The following is an 18,401-nucleotide window of genomic DNA, read 5'->3' as shown; positions in this document are numbered from 1 at the left end:
AGGCCGCTGGCCACATGCAAATACGTACAAGGACCACTGCTAAGCAGAGCCAACCCCGGTTCTCTCCCAAGATCCGAAGAGAGCAGGCTTGTATGGGCCGTCCGCTTAAGACGCAGCAACCTATGAGAAACGTCACCTTACCTTGTTGCAATAGAGCATCCATAGTTCGTAGAGCCTCTCCCGGGACGCCATCCTTCACTTCCTGGTTCTTGGCTGCAGCCTTCAGGATCCCTTCAGGATCCTACCATGCCTCCTTCCGATCCATCGCACTCCGGGCGGTTCCTGGGTCCCGTTCGGGGAGAAAGGAGAGGGGGGCCTCGACCACCACCGCACAGCTCCAGAAGACTGGCTGCCCCTCCTTCTCCTGCAGGCCCCTGGGCAGCAAGGGCTCCCTGCCAGTCCCCGCCAGCCCGGGAAGGGCGGGCTAGGGTCCCATGGCGCCAGGAGCGCCGGAGATGCCGGGGGGGGGGGTCCCCTGACAGACCCTCAAGTCCTCCTCTTCTGGGCACCCGCTAAAGCCTCTCGTGGTACCCGGCGGAAGACGTGGCCTGAGCACCTGCCAAAAGAGAGAGCGTCAGTGAAGCAAGAGGCGGCCTCGTCCCTCCGGGGTCCCAGCCACACCGGCTCCTCCGAAGACCCCGGGGATGCAGCCAAGCCTGGCTCCCGGGAGGGGGGGCGTGTAAAGAGGGGCCCCCTTTGGCCCCCCAAGGCGGGACCCCGGAAAGAGAAGGCAGCGCGTTTGAAAACCCCACCCCCACCCCCAGGGCTGCAGGAGGGAAGCCCTGCCGAGGAGCCCGGTGGGACCCGCAGGCTGTCCGCGGACTGCAAGCCCGGAACCCCCAACCGCGGGCACTCCTCCAGGGGGGGGGAGGGGTGGAGGGGGGACCCCAGAAGCCCCCCCTGCGAGGAACGCCGCTCCTGCCCGCCCCCCAGAAGACCCCTCCCCGCTACCCCCCCCCACCCACTCGGAGGGTGCTCCCCCCACCCCCACCCCCTGCTGCCCCTGCTGCCCCTGCTCCCCACCCACCCCCTCCGGAGCCGATCCGGATCCGCGCGCGGACAGGCGGCCGCCACATCGCCCGTCTCCCAGGCCACGCCCACATTCCAGCGCGGCCGCCGAGGCCCCGCCCCGCCCGCCGAGGCCCCGCCCCTCTCTGCCCGCGCGCCGCGATGCCGTCATCGGAGGCGCTCCCTCGGCGGCCATCTCGACTCCTGGCCAAACGCCTCCCTCGCCGGGTGCCAGCCTCCCGGGGGGTCCGGGGGATTTCCCATTGAGCCGCCCTGAGGAATTCATGACCTTAAGAGCAATTACTGCTAGGAGATTCTCTTTTCTCGCTTACAGGGAGGCTGCCTTACAGTCCTGACAGAGCTGTTCTCACAGAGCAGTTCTGTCAGAGCTACCTCAGTCCCCCCTACCTCACCGGGCATCTGTTGTGGGGAGAGGAAGGGAAGCCGCCTGTAAGCCAGGTGGGCCTTTCCACAGCTCTGCTTCCCAACCCTATTCTGCACAATTGCACCGCTGCTGGGGTTTCTGAAAGCCTGAAGAATGTTCCAGGGGTTTCTCAATGGTTGGGAAAGGCTGGTCTATCGAGTCAACTATCCCTTTTCAGCTGGGGCCGAACAGGTGCTGGGGGAGGGCTTAGATGAAGACCACGGGGGACACCAGCAATAGTGACTGGCATTCAGAAGGCTGCTGCCTGTAAACATGGACATAGCGTTGCCAACTCCAATTTCGGAAATCCAGGGAGATGGGGGGGGCCGAATTTGGGCAGGGGAGGGACCTCAGCAGAGCTCATTCTCCAAATCTGCCATCTTCTCCAGGGGAACTGATCTCTGCAATCTGGGGATCACTTTTAATTCTGGGACATTTCCAGGTCCCACCTGGAGGCTGACAATCCTAGAAGTTCTGTTTTTGCCGGCATGAATGATGATAATCCGAGAGCAATCTTCGATGAGTCCTTCTGGTCCTCTTTGAAAACCATCAAAATTTGCTGGCCCGATACCATCTCCTGTGGCAATGAACTGCTATGTACACCACCCAAGACATCACAGCAAGGGGCTGTATATAAGATGGATGGATGGATGGATGGATGGATGGATTCATTCATTCATTCATTCATTCACCATGAGGCCTAGAGTTGTGGCAGAAGAACTCTTTCTGCCTCCTGTGCTTCAGGCCTAATTTTATGAACCTTTGTTGTGACCCCTACAACCCTGTCTCTTTGGGGCTGTTTTTCTGTACCTCTTTTGGTCCAAGGATATGCATTTTCTGAGATGGGGTGATCAGAAATGTACACAGTATTCCGCATGACGGGTTCATTTCAGGACACTGCGATGTTGGCCCTTTTGTTGAGGAATGCTTTCCTAGTCTGTCGCAGCCCGGCATCTGCCTACAAGAGCTGCCCCCCCCCCCAGGACATCTGCCTGTTCAAGGTGCCTGCGTCCAGGAAGGTAAAGAAAAAAACAGCCGTTCCGTGTTGCATGTAACAAATCTGAAGAAAAACACTGAACTCTTAGCTGCCCCAAATATTGTTGACACAGTTCTTAAATTATTTTCTTTCACTATTTCCATTTCAAAATGCATCCAGAAGACTTGCCAAGACGTACATTGATGAGAAAACGTTCAACCGGGGGCACGTTTTGGCACGTCGTCTGTTTGAATTGGGAAGCTGAGTTCAGGATTAGCCTCCAGGAAGGGTCTGGAGTAGGGGTGAGTGCTTCATTGTTGTTGTTGTTGTTGTTGTTGTTGTTGTTATATTAAGTTAGGATTTTGGCCTTCTTTAACCTGTCCTTTTCCTTAGTTATATTGTGTCTTGTGTGTGCCATGGTATCAGGCTAAATTCTAGAAGGGCTACATTCAAATACTCAATTTTCTGAGGGAGCTTACTAGAGGTCTTTAGGCTAAGGTTGTCAGGTCACTCCTAGCAATCGGTGGGAGACAGGAGAAAGGCCCAGGCCTCACCAGCAGTGATGTCATCACACCAGCAATGTACAGGTGACAGTCTGGTATTTGGGCAAAAACTCTATGTTAGAGGGTTGGCTAACTGTGGCATGGCTAACTGTGGCCTGGACTGCTGTGCTGACATCACTTCCTACGTGACCCCAGCAACAAGAGACCTGCTCCTCCCCATTGGCCAGCTAGTCGGCAGCTGGGGGACAGAGCAGTCGTGAGGATAAAACAACAGAGAACAATGTAAGCTACTTTGGATCCTCACTGGAGAGAAGGTGTGATATAAATGAGGGAACCAATTCTTGCCTGTTCATCCAGTTTGGGGAGGTCCGCTTTGTGCCCTCTCACCGTCAGTCTAGGTTCCTACCATCGAGAATCAGCAGTGATCATCCATCAGCGTATTACCTAATTGCTCTCTCCTCCCTAGAGCTGATTTATGAACAAATGTAATAGCACTGGCTTTTATGGGTAGTGGTCTTTAGACCTTTGCAGATTGTTCCCACCCCCCACCCCCCAAGATCGAATCCTAGCTCCATCTCAGTTTTTGCAACATGGCTGTCTTCACACCACCACTGGCAAGCTGATGTGTGTTAAACATGTCTTGGGTGAAAGGACCATCTATGGTCCTGTAGACCCGCCCCCCCCTCCCAAAATGCCTAATGATGGACCTGGAGGGAGTAGGAAGGGGAGAGGCCCTGGGTGGGCATGTATCCCAACCCTGTTCTGCACAATTGCACCACTTCTGGGGTATCTTGAAACCTGAAGAATGTTTCAGGGCGTTCTCAATGGTAAAAGAGTTGAGTAAGGCTGCCATAGAGTCACAACGCAACATTGACCTGGAAGAAATACAGGCCTGTGTACTACAACTGGGATACCAGAAGGGGTGTGGCAGCTAATCCGAATGAGTTGCGCAAGAGCCCAAGGCCTCACCCCACCCAGTCCCATCAACCGCAGCCATAAAGGCCAGGCACACTCGCTTGCTTCCTGGGAGCTGCCTGGTTGTTTTCTCAGCACTATCGTCATTTTCCGTCTCCGCTGTTCTGCACGTAGCCCAAGTGCCTGGTTAATTCTATCCGCAGCACCAGTGCACAGTCATGGAGCAGGGGGTATCGGGAGACAATCAACTCTTGGTGTAGGGATGCCAGCCCCTGGGGGTGGAGGGTGGACAGGGGTGCCCAAACTGTGGTTCATGGGAATTGGAGTTCATGGACATCTGGAGATCCACAGTTTGGGGAATCTCCTGGAACTGCAGGTCATCTCCCTAGATTGGTTCCCCTGGAGAAACTGGGTGCTTTGAAGGGTAGACTCTGTGGCCCTGTGCCCCACTGAGCCCCCTTTCCTCCCCAGGATCCACCTACAAATCACCAAGAATTTCCCAGTCTCAAGTTAGCAACCTAACCCCCCCCCCCCCATTCTCCCCCAGTGGCCAGGGGGGATCTGGCAACCTCACCCTGGTGTCCACCCCCTTAGCTTTCCACGTATAAAAACTTCCAATTACACATTAACTTTAATTTATACAGGACCTCATGCGTGGAAGAAGAATAACAAGGAAGCAATTCCGATATTTTCAGTTAGGCTTTATGGGCCTTTGCCAGGTGGAGATAAGGGGAAGCAGCTGGCACCAGACAGTTCTTTGTTCGAGGATCACCGTGTGATTATATTCCACCTAACGGCAGGTTCTGTTTGTAAATGTAGCCAAAGTATGTCGAAACTTTTAATTGGAAGAACACAGTAACTGTTCCTACAATCCTTAGAATACTAACTGGGGAGTAAGTCCCCGTTGAAGTTGGTGGGACTTACTTTGCTGAGAACTTTATGGATTCCGACTGGATTTCAGACGCTGCACATTTCATTGGCCTCCCCGGTCTTTCGACTTGGAAAGGTGGCTGCGTAAGCAATTCAAATGTCACAAACAAAGCAGTATTTTACACACAAGTGCAAACAAGAACGATGGGTTGTTGTTTTTTAACCAGAGCAGAGCCAGAGAAGATGAAAAATAGGAAAAAATGCAACTGCTCTAAATATTTCCAAATGTTAAAACGTTACTAGTGGAGCACATCTGCGTAACTGATGCACAAAGGCATTGGATGAAACTGGGTTCAAGGTCGGTAGTCCCCCCAAAAGGACCGAGCTTTTTTAGGATTGTAAAAAGATTGTTTTTTCCCCCGGGGTTTCTCAGTTCAGTTCTGCCTCTTGTCCCACCATGCCGATCTCGCTCTTTTCCACTGCTCCAGACAGACAAACGCTCTATCATGATCTACCCTGCAAGGCTGTTGTGTGGATGCCGCACCCCCCCCCCCGGGCCAAGCTGCATGCCCTGCCCCAACCCCCGGGTTGAGAACCATTGCCCTATAGGGTCATATAACCTGATAAATATTTAGCAAATTTATATATATAAATTAACTCCCACCCACTCAGGAAACCCTCCCAGGCCCATCAGGAAACCCCAGGGCCATTCTGCACAGCGGGTAGAAATCCGTAATCAACACTGAATATTCCATTGCTGTGTATTGTAGCGTTCCATTGTCATTTCACACCTGGCCAAAAACACCTGACTGTTTCTCCTCCAGCATTCCTCACCTAGGGCCTTTTCGCACAGGGATCTTTGTTGCAAATTGTTTGCGGAATGAAAAATCGCCATTTAAAATAGTGGAATTCGTCGTTTTGCATACCTGGCTTTGTAGTGGAATCAGTTGCGTTTTTTAGCGTTTCCCACAGGCTTCCGGTCTCGGCAGAAATCGCTAGAAAGGAAGCGCTATTGCCAAGCTCGTCCCGCCCCTGGCCGTCAAGCAGCCAATGGGCAGCCGTTAGCATGCTCCCAAACAGCCCCTTTCCCTTTAAGAAAGGTTTTTTTTAAAAAAAAAAACACCCATTGTAACGAGTCTGAGTAGATTCGTTGCAATGGAGAGACCCATCCAGCTGCCTGGGGTGTTTGAGCTGTCGTTTGATTGTTTGATCGTTAACACGCTGGCTCCGTTTGATTGTTTGATCGTTAACACGCTGGCTCCGAGTGAAAAAAAAAAAATCCCCCCCCCCTCTCACGGCCCGATTTTCGGCTGAATGGAATGTGTGAAACTGAAGGTCACTTAGTGACTGAAGGGGAGGGACTGAAGCCGGGGAAGCCTCTGTTTGAGCTGTCATTTGATCGTGGCCATGCTGCCTCCGAGTGGGAAAAAAAAATCCCCCCTCCTCCCCCCCACGGGCGCGATTTTCAGCCGAAACAGTGTGAAAAATAAAGGGAAAATACATCAGCAAACGGGCTTCTGCGGGCTTCTTGTGCTTAGTGACTAAACTGCTCTGAGGAGGGACTGCAGCCTGGGAAGCCTCACTGGCTAAACGGAGGCTCGCCGGTGCGTTGATCTCCACTCGCTCGGGGAAAAAAAAATGGCGATCGCTTCGCCGGAAGTTTGGAGGACAGGCTCAGGAGGAGGGACTTTGAAGAACCCACAACAATGGTAACGCACAGGTCTTTATCGCTATTGTTGCAGATTGGTTGCAGGAGTGTATCGCTATCCGGAGGGTGAATCCACTTTTCTGGATTCCCCTGAAAGCGCCACAACGAAGCGCTTTTTGCTGATTGGTTTCAGGATTGTTGCAGATTGTCTACGACGTCGTGGGTTATGGCAAATTAGTAGCGTTTCCAATTAGCAACCATTGTGCTATTTTGAAGCCGTGCGAAATGGCCCCTACTTCCGGTTCTTGCCGAGGAGCCATGAAAACGCCACAAAGTTCCCTCGCCCCCTCCCACCTCGAGCCTGCCAATCAACTGGACAACCAATCAGCCTCGGCTAGCCACACAAAGCCTGCCTCCCCCCCTCCTTAAAACCCCCCCCACCAAACTAATTGCATCGCAATTTCATTTGTTCACAGAGGCATTGGTTATCAGTCACAGCTCCGTCTTCAAGTTTTGATAGTTTTAGAGACTACTGTGCAAATCTTCCCAAATGGCAGCCCCTTCTCAGAAGCAAAGAGGTGATGCTTTGGGGCCAAAAGATTTGTCAGTGATAGGGAAAATGTATGCCTTGGAGCGTTGATACCAACTGTGGTCTCTGCCCTTCTCTAGCAGTTAACTTGTCTGGATCTGGCAACCTCACCCCCCCCCATCCCCTTCCAGCAGCCAGAGGGGACCTGTCAACCCTGGGGGGAGGGGGGTAACCTGTAGTTTCCAGCCATTCACAAACAAAAAACAAGGGTGGGTATTTTGCTGGAGTTCTACATGTGCCCCCCCAATGAAAAAGAACAAAAAATAAAATGTGACACACACATATAGAGCAAGGGGACAGCCAGGTAATTGAAAGGGTTCCGAAGAGACTTGCAAATATGCGTTGCTACTCAGCATTCTCCAATTTTAAAAAACACCCGCATCCCGTCCCCGGAAGCCACAGAGGCAGGAGCAAGGGAGGGACATCTCCCTAGCGTTACCAAAACTGAAGTCCCCTCCTGACTTGGCGGGTGACTGCGGAATCAGTCCTTATATTGCCCAGGTGAATCCCATTTTCCCGATTTCCCTGCTACAAGTTGGGAGAAGTTCCAACATGAGCGCTGGAAGACTGCGGGAGGCTGACAGCGTCGTCTAAAACCACAAATTTAAACCGTCAGCATCAGGTAATAATTGTGCTACATTTCCCTTGTGCGGAATGGCCCCCAGGGTTTCATGAAACCCTGGTTGAGAAAGCCTGCTCTACAGCATACTCGACTTTTAATCCACATCCAGCCCCCTCAGTCGCATTTTAGGATCAAATGACGTACCTGGGATTGACATTAACAACAGATCATCAGTACACACCATAATAAGCAGCAGTTCTTTTTTGGTCCAGACACACACACACACCCCCCGCCATTATGGATGTTACAAGAAATGTGGCTGCACTCAAGGATCCTTCTTGGACAATATAACGTATTTGTTATAAGGAATATCTTTGTTAAGGTGCGTAAGTCATTTCTTACCATTTTCTCTGTGGGCCTCCCCTCCTTCCCCCTTATGCAATTCAAATATCTAAGATACAATGCCGGGCAATTAAAGGACATAACTATATGAACTGGGCATGCTCCAACTGAGATTGTTTTGTGGATTTGGGGGACGCATGCGGTAGAATTCTGAGTGGTAGAACTGAGCACATGATTAACTCTCCCAGTTGCACATAATAGAACTCTCAGAATCTCGATTTGAGCTGTCCCGGCATTGTTCCTAGGAGCCCCTGGGACAATGGAAGAGTTGCTGGGGCTTCTCTCTGCTTGTTCCTGTCTACCTGCTAGGGTTATCAAACTCCAGGTGGGGCCTGGAGATCTCCCAGGAATTTCCCAACCCAGAATTAAGCAGGTTTGGCAACTCCTTGATTTTTATTATTCGTCTAGGTGAGATGCAGGGTAACCTGTTAAATTATCCACTTGTGATACTGCACCATTTGGCAGATATTCTTGCTGTCTGAAGTGCCTTAAGTTTCAGTGAAAAAGATCGGCGATAAGATGAAATAAAACGAATTTTAAAAACATGGAAAACGCAGGTCACTTTCACAGGGTGCTTGTGACACCAACCTAGATTAGGGGTGGCCAAATTGTGAGCCTCAGATGTCTATGAACTACAATTACCATGAGCCTCTGCTATCACGGGCCACTCCTGGCCTAGATGAACGGCTCGAATAGCAGGAGCATCCTAAGCAGAGTCACACTCCTTCCAAATCCAGAGACTTCCATGAATTTAAAAAAGGTATAGCTCATCTTAGGATGGCACTTCCAAGATAGCATCCAAGGTCTTGCTGGCCTTATATATTTAAAAATCACTCTAATATATTTTATTATACAGGGAAAATGAAGACACTTTGTGAGGTTTTAAAAACATAACTTATTTATTTATATAGGTATATACAGAGTCACCATCTTGGAGAAAAAAAGAATATTCTACCTATAGTAATGGAGGGAAATTAAACAGACTTCAAAATTCACAACCAGCTTCAATGGAAAATGGAGCTATTCCGTGAATAGAGCTCGTTCTGATAGACAGGCAAGTTATATATCTAGCAACGCCTGTGCCTGAATAAACATAAATAAGCACACACAAAAATACAAACAGAGATTGCCAGCATGACTCCCTGACTTTCTCCATACTGCAGATCAACAAATCTAAACTCTTGGGACCCACTAAAACACTCCATCCAAAGAGGGACGTATTATATTGATGCCATGAATCAGTCTAGGCTGGATCTCTGGTAAGGACACAACATCCGTCCCACATTTCGGGTGACAAGGTACATATTTGCACGTTTCTGGTGGGAGCTTTTGATGGCACTGCAAGGGAGTGAGGTCCAAGATCCCCTTTTCATTCATGTACCAAGATGCGGCAATTTCTTCTGCGGGGCAGGAATCTGGAAGGGTCACCATGCTCATGAGCTTGGGCCTCATCACAAAGTGCAGCAGGTCTTTCTTAAAGAATTCCCAGGAGTTCTGTCGGAGGAAGACCTGACACAGCTCGTCATCACTGAAAAGGGGAGGGCAACACTGAGGCTGTGGCCCTGTCTTTGAATCTTCAGCAGCAGTTCAGCCAGACCCCCTTCCTGGCACTTACCTGGGATACTTGACCTTGATTTTGCATAATTTCATGATGGTGGCATCGTCAGCACTTTCCTCAAGCTTGTCTTTTTTCAAGCGGATTAGCTCCGTCCCTTTGCTGACCAAGATCATGGGACGGTTATCTTGCAGATTTACCTAAATGGGGAAGAGGAAACAATATAAACGGAAGCTTCCGCAAATCAGTTATGCAAAACAGTGCCGTTCTTCTCACGCTCATTATATTCAGAATGCCTCCTTCGGTACAGTAGAACATCCCACTCCCAGTTGTCCAGAGCCCAAAGGAACCACTGAGGTGGGGAGGCAGAGAAGGACACTCGATCATGCTGTTTAGGACTTGATCTGAACTCCGCATTCCCATTCTCATTTTCATGGCTTTTGTGCTCCTGTTACATAGGAGGGGTGGATTCTGTACTGTAGCGATCCCCAACCTGTGGGCCGCGGACCACATGTGGTCCTTCGACTAATTGGGGGTGGGCCCCGAAGGACGCCTTCTCCCCCCCCCGGCCCTTTACTTCATCCCCCCCAGCCCTTTACAACACACTTCATTGTTGTGGCGTGTCTGTATCTTATTTTGAAGGGATGTTTAAACATTACCATAGCGATCAGAGAGCGTTAGGGCAGTGGTTGAGAGTAGAGGAGTAAACTACCTCCCCCAACGGGCCTCAGTAAAAGGCTTTGAGTGGTCCCCGGTGAGTGGTCCCCGGTGATAAAAAGGTTGGGGACCACTGCTGTACTGCATGGGTTGGGCTCCCTCTAATGGTCGATTTGATATCTGTATTTGTTATCTGTATCTGTTTCCTGTTCCCTGTAAACCGCCCTGAGCCTTCCGGGGAGGGCAGTATATATAAATATAAATAAAAAAATAAAATATTACGCTACTTTATTCCCAGCATTTTTCTGCAGGTTTTTATATTGGACATAAAGCAATGTTGTATTGAACGGACCACCAGGGGGAATAAAACACCCCCCCCCAAAAAAAAAACCAATGGGAACACACAAGTGAGGAAAATGAGAATGTGGAAAGGCTCAGGGGCTCGTGAGCCACATGTGGCTCTTCTGAGCACTGTTCCGCAATGTGGCAGCGATCCTATGTTTCAAGAACGTGGGCAAGGTCTTCTCACAATGGGGCTTGTAGTCTGCAGGGGGTTCCCACCCCGAAACATCAAGATGGTGGCCGGAGCAGTCAAACAAGCAGACTGCTCACCAAGCTAAATCAGCCCAGCCCAGGAAAAGCCGCTAAAACCCATCAAAATCTGACTAAAACCAAACCAAACGATAAATTATACAACAAATTAACTTAAAACTTTGGAAACGCTCCCAAAGAGGAAAGACATAAATGACAATTTCATCAACGGACCAACCTGATGAAAGAAGAAACGAATCCCAAGAAACTTAACAAGAAAAAAATAGAAGTCCAACAAAGAGAGATAGAAACAGACCAAAGCAAAGGAAACATCAAAGGCAGGAAATCTGCCAGCAGCTGCCAGGCAGTACGTGAGCCGCAGAAGACGTGGATCTGGTCACAGCAAATGCTGGACCATGATCAGACCACTATGCCCTGAAGGGTCGGCTAAGGCTACCACCTCACTTGGACACTGAGCAAATTTTAGCTCACCCGAGGAGACTTATGGATCCAATTGGATTCCTGAATGTTCTGTGGGAGCCAATGTGTCCCAGCACTTCTCTAAATGGTCTGGTCAGCAACTGGCACGATAGAATGCTGGCCACCATTGACGAGATAGCTCTCTGATGTCCTCCCTATCCTCATCTCGAGCGAGCCCCCTGGTACACCGAGGAGCTTTGAAGCAAAAATGGGAATTGAGACAACTAGAGCGAGTTTGGAGAAAGACTCGCAACGAAGCATTATAGAATGCAGATCAAGGCTTATGAGATGGCAGTGAAGTTAGTAAAATGTATTTATTTATTTATTATATTGATATACCGCCCACTCTGAAGGCTCAGGGCTGTTCAGATAAAAAACAGAACAGAACCAAGACAGATAACTTAGATCAGGGGTAGTCAAACTGCGGCCCTCCAGATGTCCATGGACCACAATTCCCAGAAGCCCCTGCCAGCATTTGCTGGCAGGGGCTCCTGGGAATTGTGGTCCATGGACATCTGGAGGGCCGCAGTTTGACTACCCCTGACTTAGATTAACAATAATGAATGAAGTGAAACTTGGCTACCACCACGTAGGCAAACTCATGCCCAGCACAATTGTTTAGGCGAGTTCAATCTCTCACTGCCCTGGTAGAGGGGCACCAAAACAGTAGCCAACTGGACATCAGCTGTGAGGCATCTGCGAGTCATTTTGCAGACAAAATATCAACACTCTGCAGTGACCTCCCTCCAACCTTAGATGCAGAAAGTGAACTGGAGGCCCCTTGGCTGTCTCTGGAGAGAAGACTGAGTAACTTCAGACGACTCACGCTGACCGAAGTGGACAGGACGCTAACAGCAGCAAAGCCAACCACATGCCCGCTAGACCCCTGCCCATCGTTGTTCCTAAAAACATCTGCTATAAGAATAAGGGTGCCTCTCCAAGAGATAATCAATCTTTCTCTCACAACGGGAGAATTCCAGGAGGGACTAATAGAGGCAGTGGTATGCCTGCTACTGAAAAAAAACATCTTTAGACCTGCAAAAGCCCAACAACCCGTCTCACACTTAGCGTTTCTGGGGGAAATGATGGAGAGGACATTCCTGGAAGAAGCTTCAATCCTAGACCCATCTCAGTCAGGTTTCTGGCCTGACCATGTGGTAGAAACAGCGCTAGTCACCCTGTCAGATGACCTCCATCACCAGCTGGACTGAAGCGGGTCAGCTTCTGGTACTATGGGTTGTCTGAGCAGCGTTCAACACAGTCGACCATGAGCTCCTAGCTCGCCTCCTTGCTGATGCCGGAATGCGGGAATGCGGGGACAGCCCTTCAGTGGCGGACAGAGGATAGCAACAGGACAGAGATCATCAAGCCACCGACAACTCACTTGTGGAGTCCCACAAGAAGTGATCCTCTCTCCTATTTTGTTCAACATCTTCATGCACCCCCTTGCCCAACTGGTATTCAGAAGTTCGGGCTGGGTTTTCATCAGTATGCAGATGACACCTAGCTCTTTCTCCTGATGGATGGCTGCCCTGACTCTCCCCCAGAAGCATTAGCCAGCTGCCTGGAAGCAGGGACAAGTCACCTCTAGATGGGACCTCTGGGACCTCTGCAACTCACTCTAAGCAGGCCTGCCCTTAGCTTTGATCCCCCTCACCATATTTTGCCCAATTTAAACATTATCTGCTCCAGTTTGATCAGCAAGTCTTCTGCTGCATCTGTGCTTCCAAGTGATATCTATGTTCATTTATTTAAAACAGCCTTTCTCAACTTTTACTGTTGAGAAACCCCCGAAGCATTCTTCAGGCATTGAGAAACTCCAGAATTGGTGCCATCGTGCAGCATATGGTTGGGAAGCTGAGCTGTGGACATGCCCACCAGGGGTCCCTCCCCTTCCTACCCCCTCCAGGCCCATCACTAGCCATTTTGGGAGGAGGAGACACCTGATAAATGTTTAACGATTTTTTAAGAAGTGCATTTAAAAAATGAATTAACCCCCAACCATTTGGGAAAGCCTTCTAGGGCCATCGTGCAAAAATCTGGTTGAGAAAGCCTGATTTAAAACATTGAGACCCACGTCTTTCAAGCAAGAAAATCACCTAGCAGTCCAGAAGAAAAAGTTACAGCAAAATAATGGTGACTCATTTTCAAATTCAGAATTCCTAAGCTATAAGACTGACAAAGTCAAAAGCCAAAAACAAAACAAAAATAAATGCCATCATTTTTTTTTTCTGGACAACAACAAAACCCTCCCACCGTTTTCAGTTTGTGAAAGCCAGTTTGGTGTAGTGGTTAGGAGTGCGGACTTCTAATCTGGCATGCCAGGTTCGATTCTGCGCTCCCCCACATGCAGCCAGCTGGGTGACCTTGGGCTCGCCATGGCTCTGATAAAACTGTTCTGACCAGGCAGTGATATCAGGGCTCTCTCAGCCTCGCCCACCCCACAGGGTGTCTGTTGTGGGAAGAGGAACGGGAAGGTGACTGTAAGCCGCTTTGAGCCTCCTTCGGGTAGGGAAAAGCAGCATCTAAGAACCAACTCTTCTTCTTCTTCTTCAGTAATCTCAGGGCTCTCTCAGCCTCCAATCCCTCACAGTGAGTCTGTTGTGGGGAGAGGAAAGAGAAGGCAAATGGAAGCCGCTTTAAGACTCCTGGATAGAGAAAAGCGGCATATAAGAACCAACTCCTCTTCTTCTTCTTCTTCTTCTTCTTCTTCTTCTACTCACAAACCAGCAAAGATTCCATTAAGGGCTGAAATGGCCTCACACGGTTACAATCACCCTCCTGCCCAAATAGTTTAAGCTGATTTGGTGTGTTTCATTTGGATTTAACTTCTTTTATATTTTAGCTGATTCCTGGAGATTTGGGGGAAGGCGCTGAACGGGAATATAACGCTATATCTCCAGTGTTGCAATTTTCTCCAGAAAATTATCTTCGCAGGCTGGAGATCTGTTATAACTCAAGGAGAACTCATCCAGGACCCAGCTTCATCCTAACACCAACACAAAAAGTCAGGCCAGAGACATGGAATATACTCACTAAATAATCCCCTTTATACAGTTCATCCACTCTGATATACACAGATGCAGCAGTAGATGCTGGTATCCCTCCGTAAGGTGTATGGTATGCAGATTCCTTTCCCATAACTCCGGATACAACATTTTGTACCAGTTCTCCTTCATCATTTGGCAGCCCAAAAAATGAACTAGAATTCAGGAGACAATGAATTTAGAGTTAAAGCCTTTCTTTTAGCCACACAGGCTCACAGGTGGGCAACAAGACCTGAGGACAAGGAATGTCCCATCCCAACCAAGGGACCAGCAAGCCTAGTTTTTTGAATTTGCCATCACGTCTCAGCCAACTTATGGTGACCCTATAGGCTTTTTAGGGCAAGAGACTGAATGACCTTGCGCAGAGCCTATATTACATGGTTCTTGTGGCAGCCAGTTGGTTTGCTGGCTGGAGAATCAGAGGAGGAATTAACGCCCACTTGCCCACGGAAGCAGGCTGGGTGACCTTGGGCCAGCCACACCCACTCAACATAACCTGAGGACAACATGACTCTCATGGCTTCCTTCAGACTATGTCAAACTGGATTATTAAGAAGGGCTTTTCTACACAGGCAATAGAGTTGCACAGTACAAAATGATTCACAAAGGTGCTTGGAAAAAATATGTGCCGGTCTTATTGGAATTAGGGGGCTTCCCTTTTCAGCCCACAAGTCCACAAGAATGTGCTGCATCGGAAGGTGGTGGAGCCTCTGTTGGAAGTTTTTAGGAGGCGACTGGGTGAGCTCCTGTCAGGAGGGTGTTTTTTTTAAGTCCCTTAGACCAGTGGTCCCCAACCTTTCTGAGGCTGGGGACCGGCAGGGCATCGGGCCACGCCCGCGCGGGCCATGCCCACGCATCGGGCCGCGCATACGCGATGCGCGGCCCGGCCCTGATTCCCTCTCCCCGCCCTCCCACAGTAAGAAGCTTCCCGGGCCGGAAGCTTGCGGCCTGGGAAGTTTTTTACTGTGGGGGGGGGGGGGCGGGGAGAGGTAGCCGTGGCCCGGCGCCATGGCCTTCGCGGCCCGGCACCGGGCCACGGCCCGCAGGTTGGGGACTGTCAGGGTCCGCCGGGTCTTTGCCACACTTCGGGTCCACCACATTGTTCGGTGAGGGAGACCCGGGATTAGACAGCTTTATCGTTAGGAAACAGCGTCTCAGAATGGAGTCGGTATTCTCTCTCCCGCTCCTGGGTTCAGGGTAGTTCCTTCACTACGCCTCCAACCCCGTCTCCTCATTGACGCTTCCTTAAGTAGCCTCTCTAGCCCCTGTCTCCACCCTCCGGGCTTCTCCGGCGGACCTCGCCCTTCCGGGACTCCGCGTCTCTCCGTCACCGCCCCGCCCTGGGTTTCTCCCTTGCTCTCCCCGCTGGTACTGACTGCCCCCGTGCTACCGTTTCCCCCACCCCTGGCGAACTGATTCCCCACATCCCTTTATGTAAGTTTCGTATCCAAAGAGGGTCTGTCGGGATCTCTTCCTCTGTATCTCCCTTTCTTAGGTTTCCGCTCCTGTCCGCACGCTCCTTCTCCAGACCCCCCGCGCCGCCCAAACTAGTCATTCTCGACAGGGACCACTGCCTTAGACACTTTGGGTGGGGGGCTGGACTGGATGGCCCTCTGTGGTCTCTTCCAGTGTGATTCTGATTCTGATACTTGGTTTGTTGATCCTATTTGGTATGGGTTGTTCGGGGGGGGGGGGTTTGGCACCCTTAGCAAACAATGACCCTGGCACCCATCTATTTATTTGTTTGTTTAAATATTTTATTTCTATACCACCCTCCCAGCAAACCAGCTCAGGGCGATGTACTTTGTATTAAAACACTAGAATAACAACATAAAATTTAACCACTAATTAAAATTTCAAAACATGTAACATTTAAAATTAAATTTAACATTAAACTGAAGCGACAATATAAGTTAATGTTAATGTCCGCAACAGCACCAGCATCGGCAGTCTTGGGTTGGGACGTCCTCAGATCTACCAGAGATAGACTACCTCATACATAACAGGGGTAGTCAAACTGCGGCCCTCCAGAGGTCCATGGACTACAATTCCCATGAGCCTCTGCCAGCAAATGCTGGCAGGGGCTCATGGGAGTTGTAGTCCATGGACCTCTGGAGGGCCGCAGTTTGACTACCCCTGCATAAGATACTAGTTCAGCTCCCTGTTTTCTACAGTGGCTAACCAGATGTGTTTGAGTAACCAATAAACATGGCCTCAAGGGCACAGCTGTGCCTTTATGAACCCCAAGCAAGTGGCCGTCCTACAAAACACCGCCTTTGATAATCCTCTGCTTCTCCTTTCCACCTCCTAAAGGTAAAGGTATCCCCCTGTGCAAGCACCAAGTCATGTCTGACCCTTGGGGTGACGCCTGCCAGCGTTTTCATGGCAGACTCAATACGGGGTGGTTTGCCAGTGCCTTCCCCAGTCATTACACCTCCTACTATCCCCCTAAAATTTTAAGTAACACTCCAGCAACCATCAGGACACATTTTACTTAATCGGCGTACATCTGTAGGGTAGAAAACATAACCAGCTAATGTGTGACATGGAAGATCCTGTTTCCAGGGTCAGATCTAAAATTAAACAGACCGGTGGAAAAGGCCAAGGTGGCCACTAGCGGGTGCCGGCCTCCAAAGGCTTCCTCACCTACCGGCTGGGAAACACTGGCCTAGCAAAATTCGTTGGCTGAAACGTCCAAGCAGGGTTGCAAGCTGCCAGTCTCCATCTGTGCCCCCCCCCCCACGGGTGCTTTGAAAGCCCTTCAAAGCTTTGCCTGTGTCCTCACATCCCCACCACTCGCAGGACACCCCATAAAGCCAACTCAACCCCCCCCCCCATACCTGGTGCTGTCAGCGGTATCGACTTTTATCACAACACTTTTATGGGCCTTGTTGAACACAGAACTTTGTTTCCCAATGGGTCGGCTCAGTGGTTGGTCAGCATAGCGGGCTTTCAGTTGGCTCAGGTGCTGTCCGGAGAAGGAGTTCCAGTGGGCACTTTGGAATCTGTCCACAAGAGTAATATCTGAAACTGAACATCGTTTTGTAAATTAGACACACCTGCCAAAATGTGAAAGAGGCTATCTTCTACTGTCAGTGTTTTACTTAAAAATTGGCTTATCCTGGTCACCAGCGGGGGGAGGGGGGGAGTATGGTTGCCGGGTCTGGGAGATTTGGAGGTAGCACCTGGGGAGATCAGGGATCTCACTGGGTTCTAATGCCACAGAATCCACCTTCCAAAGCCACCCATTTCTCGCCTGGGGAACTGAACTCTCCAGTCTGGAGATGAGCTGTAATTCCAGGGGATTCCCAGGCCCCACCTGGAGGTTGGCATCTCTACTTCAAGCTCATGGAACAGCTTTGTAATGCAAGTGAGTATAATGACTGCTGAAAACTAATCAAGACACAGGGTTCCCTGTAAAAGCCAACTTTAGCAAGGGAGGGAGATTCAAAGTGTTAGAAATGCATTCACAGGGAAACGTATGCAACATTGCACACAAAGAGAAGTCTTCAGCACCCTCAAAACAAGACTACATACCCAGGTAAAATCGAGTTGTCTTATGAATTTTCTTCAGTTTTGTAGCAATGAATGCATGTGACCAAAAAATTCAAACAAAGCACAAGTTCTCTTGGGAACCAGCAGGCATCTTTAGAATTCTGACACAGGCTAGTAGGCACTATTCCAAAATGGCTGCCCCAGGAGGGGGGGGCAACCACAAAATGTCAGGGAGTGAGGTCTTAGAATCACAGAATCAGAAGGGACCTCATGGGTCATCTAGTCCAAGGCCCTGCACTAGGCAGGACACTCACAAGCCTATCGCTCATCCACTGTAACCTGCCACTTCCTTGAACCTTCACAGAATCAGCCTCACCGTCAGATGGCTCTCCAAGCTCTGTTTAAAAATCTCCAAAGATGGAGAACCCACCACCTCCCGAGGAAGCCTGTTCCACTGAGAAACCACTCTGACTGTCAGGAACTTCTTCCAGATGTTGAGACGGAATTTCTTTTGAATTAATTTCATCCCATTTGTTCTGGTCTGTCCCTCTGGGGCAAGAGAGAACAACTCTGCTTCATCCTCCATATGGCACCCTTTTAAATACTTGAAGATGGTTATCAGATCCCCTCTCAGTCGTCTCCTCTCCAGGCTAAACAGACCAAGCTCCCCCAACCTTTCCTCATATGTCTTGGTCTCCAAACCCCTCACCATCTTTGTTGCCCTCCTCTGGACACGCTC

At 50.0% G+C, this 18,401-nt stretch overlaps 2 protein-coding genes across 6 annotated transcripts in view; both read right to left on the bottom strand.

Moving 5' to 3' along the window:
• The window catches only part of NBEAL1 (neurobeachin like 1), a 131,700-nt gene extending 130,587 nt beyond the window's left edge, over positions 1 to 1,113 (bottom strand). For 3 of the 5 annotated variants that reach the window (XM_077319201.1, XM_077319204.1, XM_077319205.1), the window contains exons 1-2: positions 1,028 to 1,113; positions 142 to 556 (exon numbers count right to left, since the gene is read on the bottom strand). In XM_077319201.1, the coding sequence (XP_077175316.1) occupies positions 142 to 192 (51 nt within the window). In that variant the 5' untranslated portion in view covers positions 193 to 556; positions 1,028 to 1,113. Of the gene's footprint in view, positions 1 to 141; positions 736 to 1,023 lie in introns of those variants that run through there. The other 2 variants (XM_077319202.1, XM_077319203.1) reach the window with 2 other exon arrangements.
• A 7,655-nt stretch (positions 1,114 to 8,768) lies between these two features.
• Positions 8,769 to 18,401, bottom strand: part of LOC143828993 (cyclic nucleotide-binding domain-containing protein 2-like) — a 51,016-nt gene continuing 41,383 nt past the window's right edge. Inside the window, exons 10-13 of the mRNA XM_077319200.1 lie at positions 17,008 to 17,197; positions 14,157 to 14,322; positions 9,513 to 9,652; positions 8,769 to 9,425 (exon numbers count right to left, since the gene is read on the bottom strand). Coding sequence (XP_077175315.1) covers positions 9,089 to 9,425; positions 9,513 to 9,652; positions 14,157 to 14,322; positions 17,008 to 17,197 — 833 coding nt within the window. The 3' untranslated portion in view covers positions 8,769 to 9,088. The remainder of the gene's footprint in view (positions 9,426 to 9,512; positions 9,653 to 14,156; positions 14,323 to 17,007; positions 17,198 to 18,401) is intronic.

This window comes from Paroedura picta, chromosome 2, assembly GCF_049243985.1.
Source record: "Paroedura picta isolate Pp20150507F chromosome 2, Ppicta_v3.0, whole genome shotgun sequence".
In the NCBI taxonomy this organism is placed as follows: domain Eukaryota; kingdom Metazoa; phylum Chordata; class Lepidosauria; order Squamata; family Gekkonidae; genus Paroedura; species Paroedura picta.
Note: the sequence above shows the minus strand (reverse complement) of the source record. Positions and strands in the feature narration are given on the sequence as shown.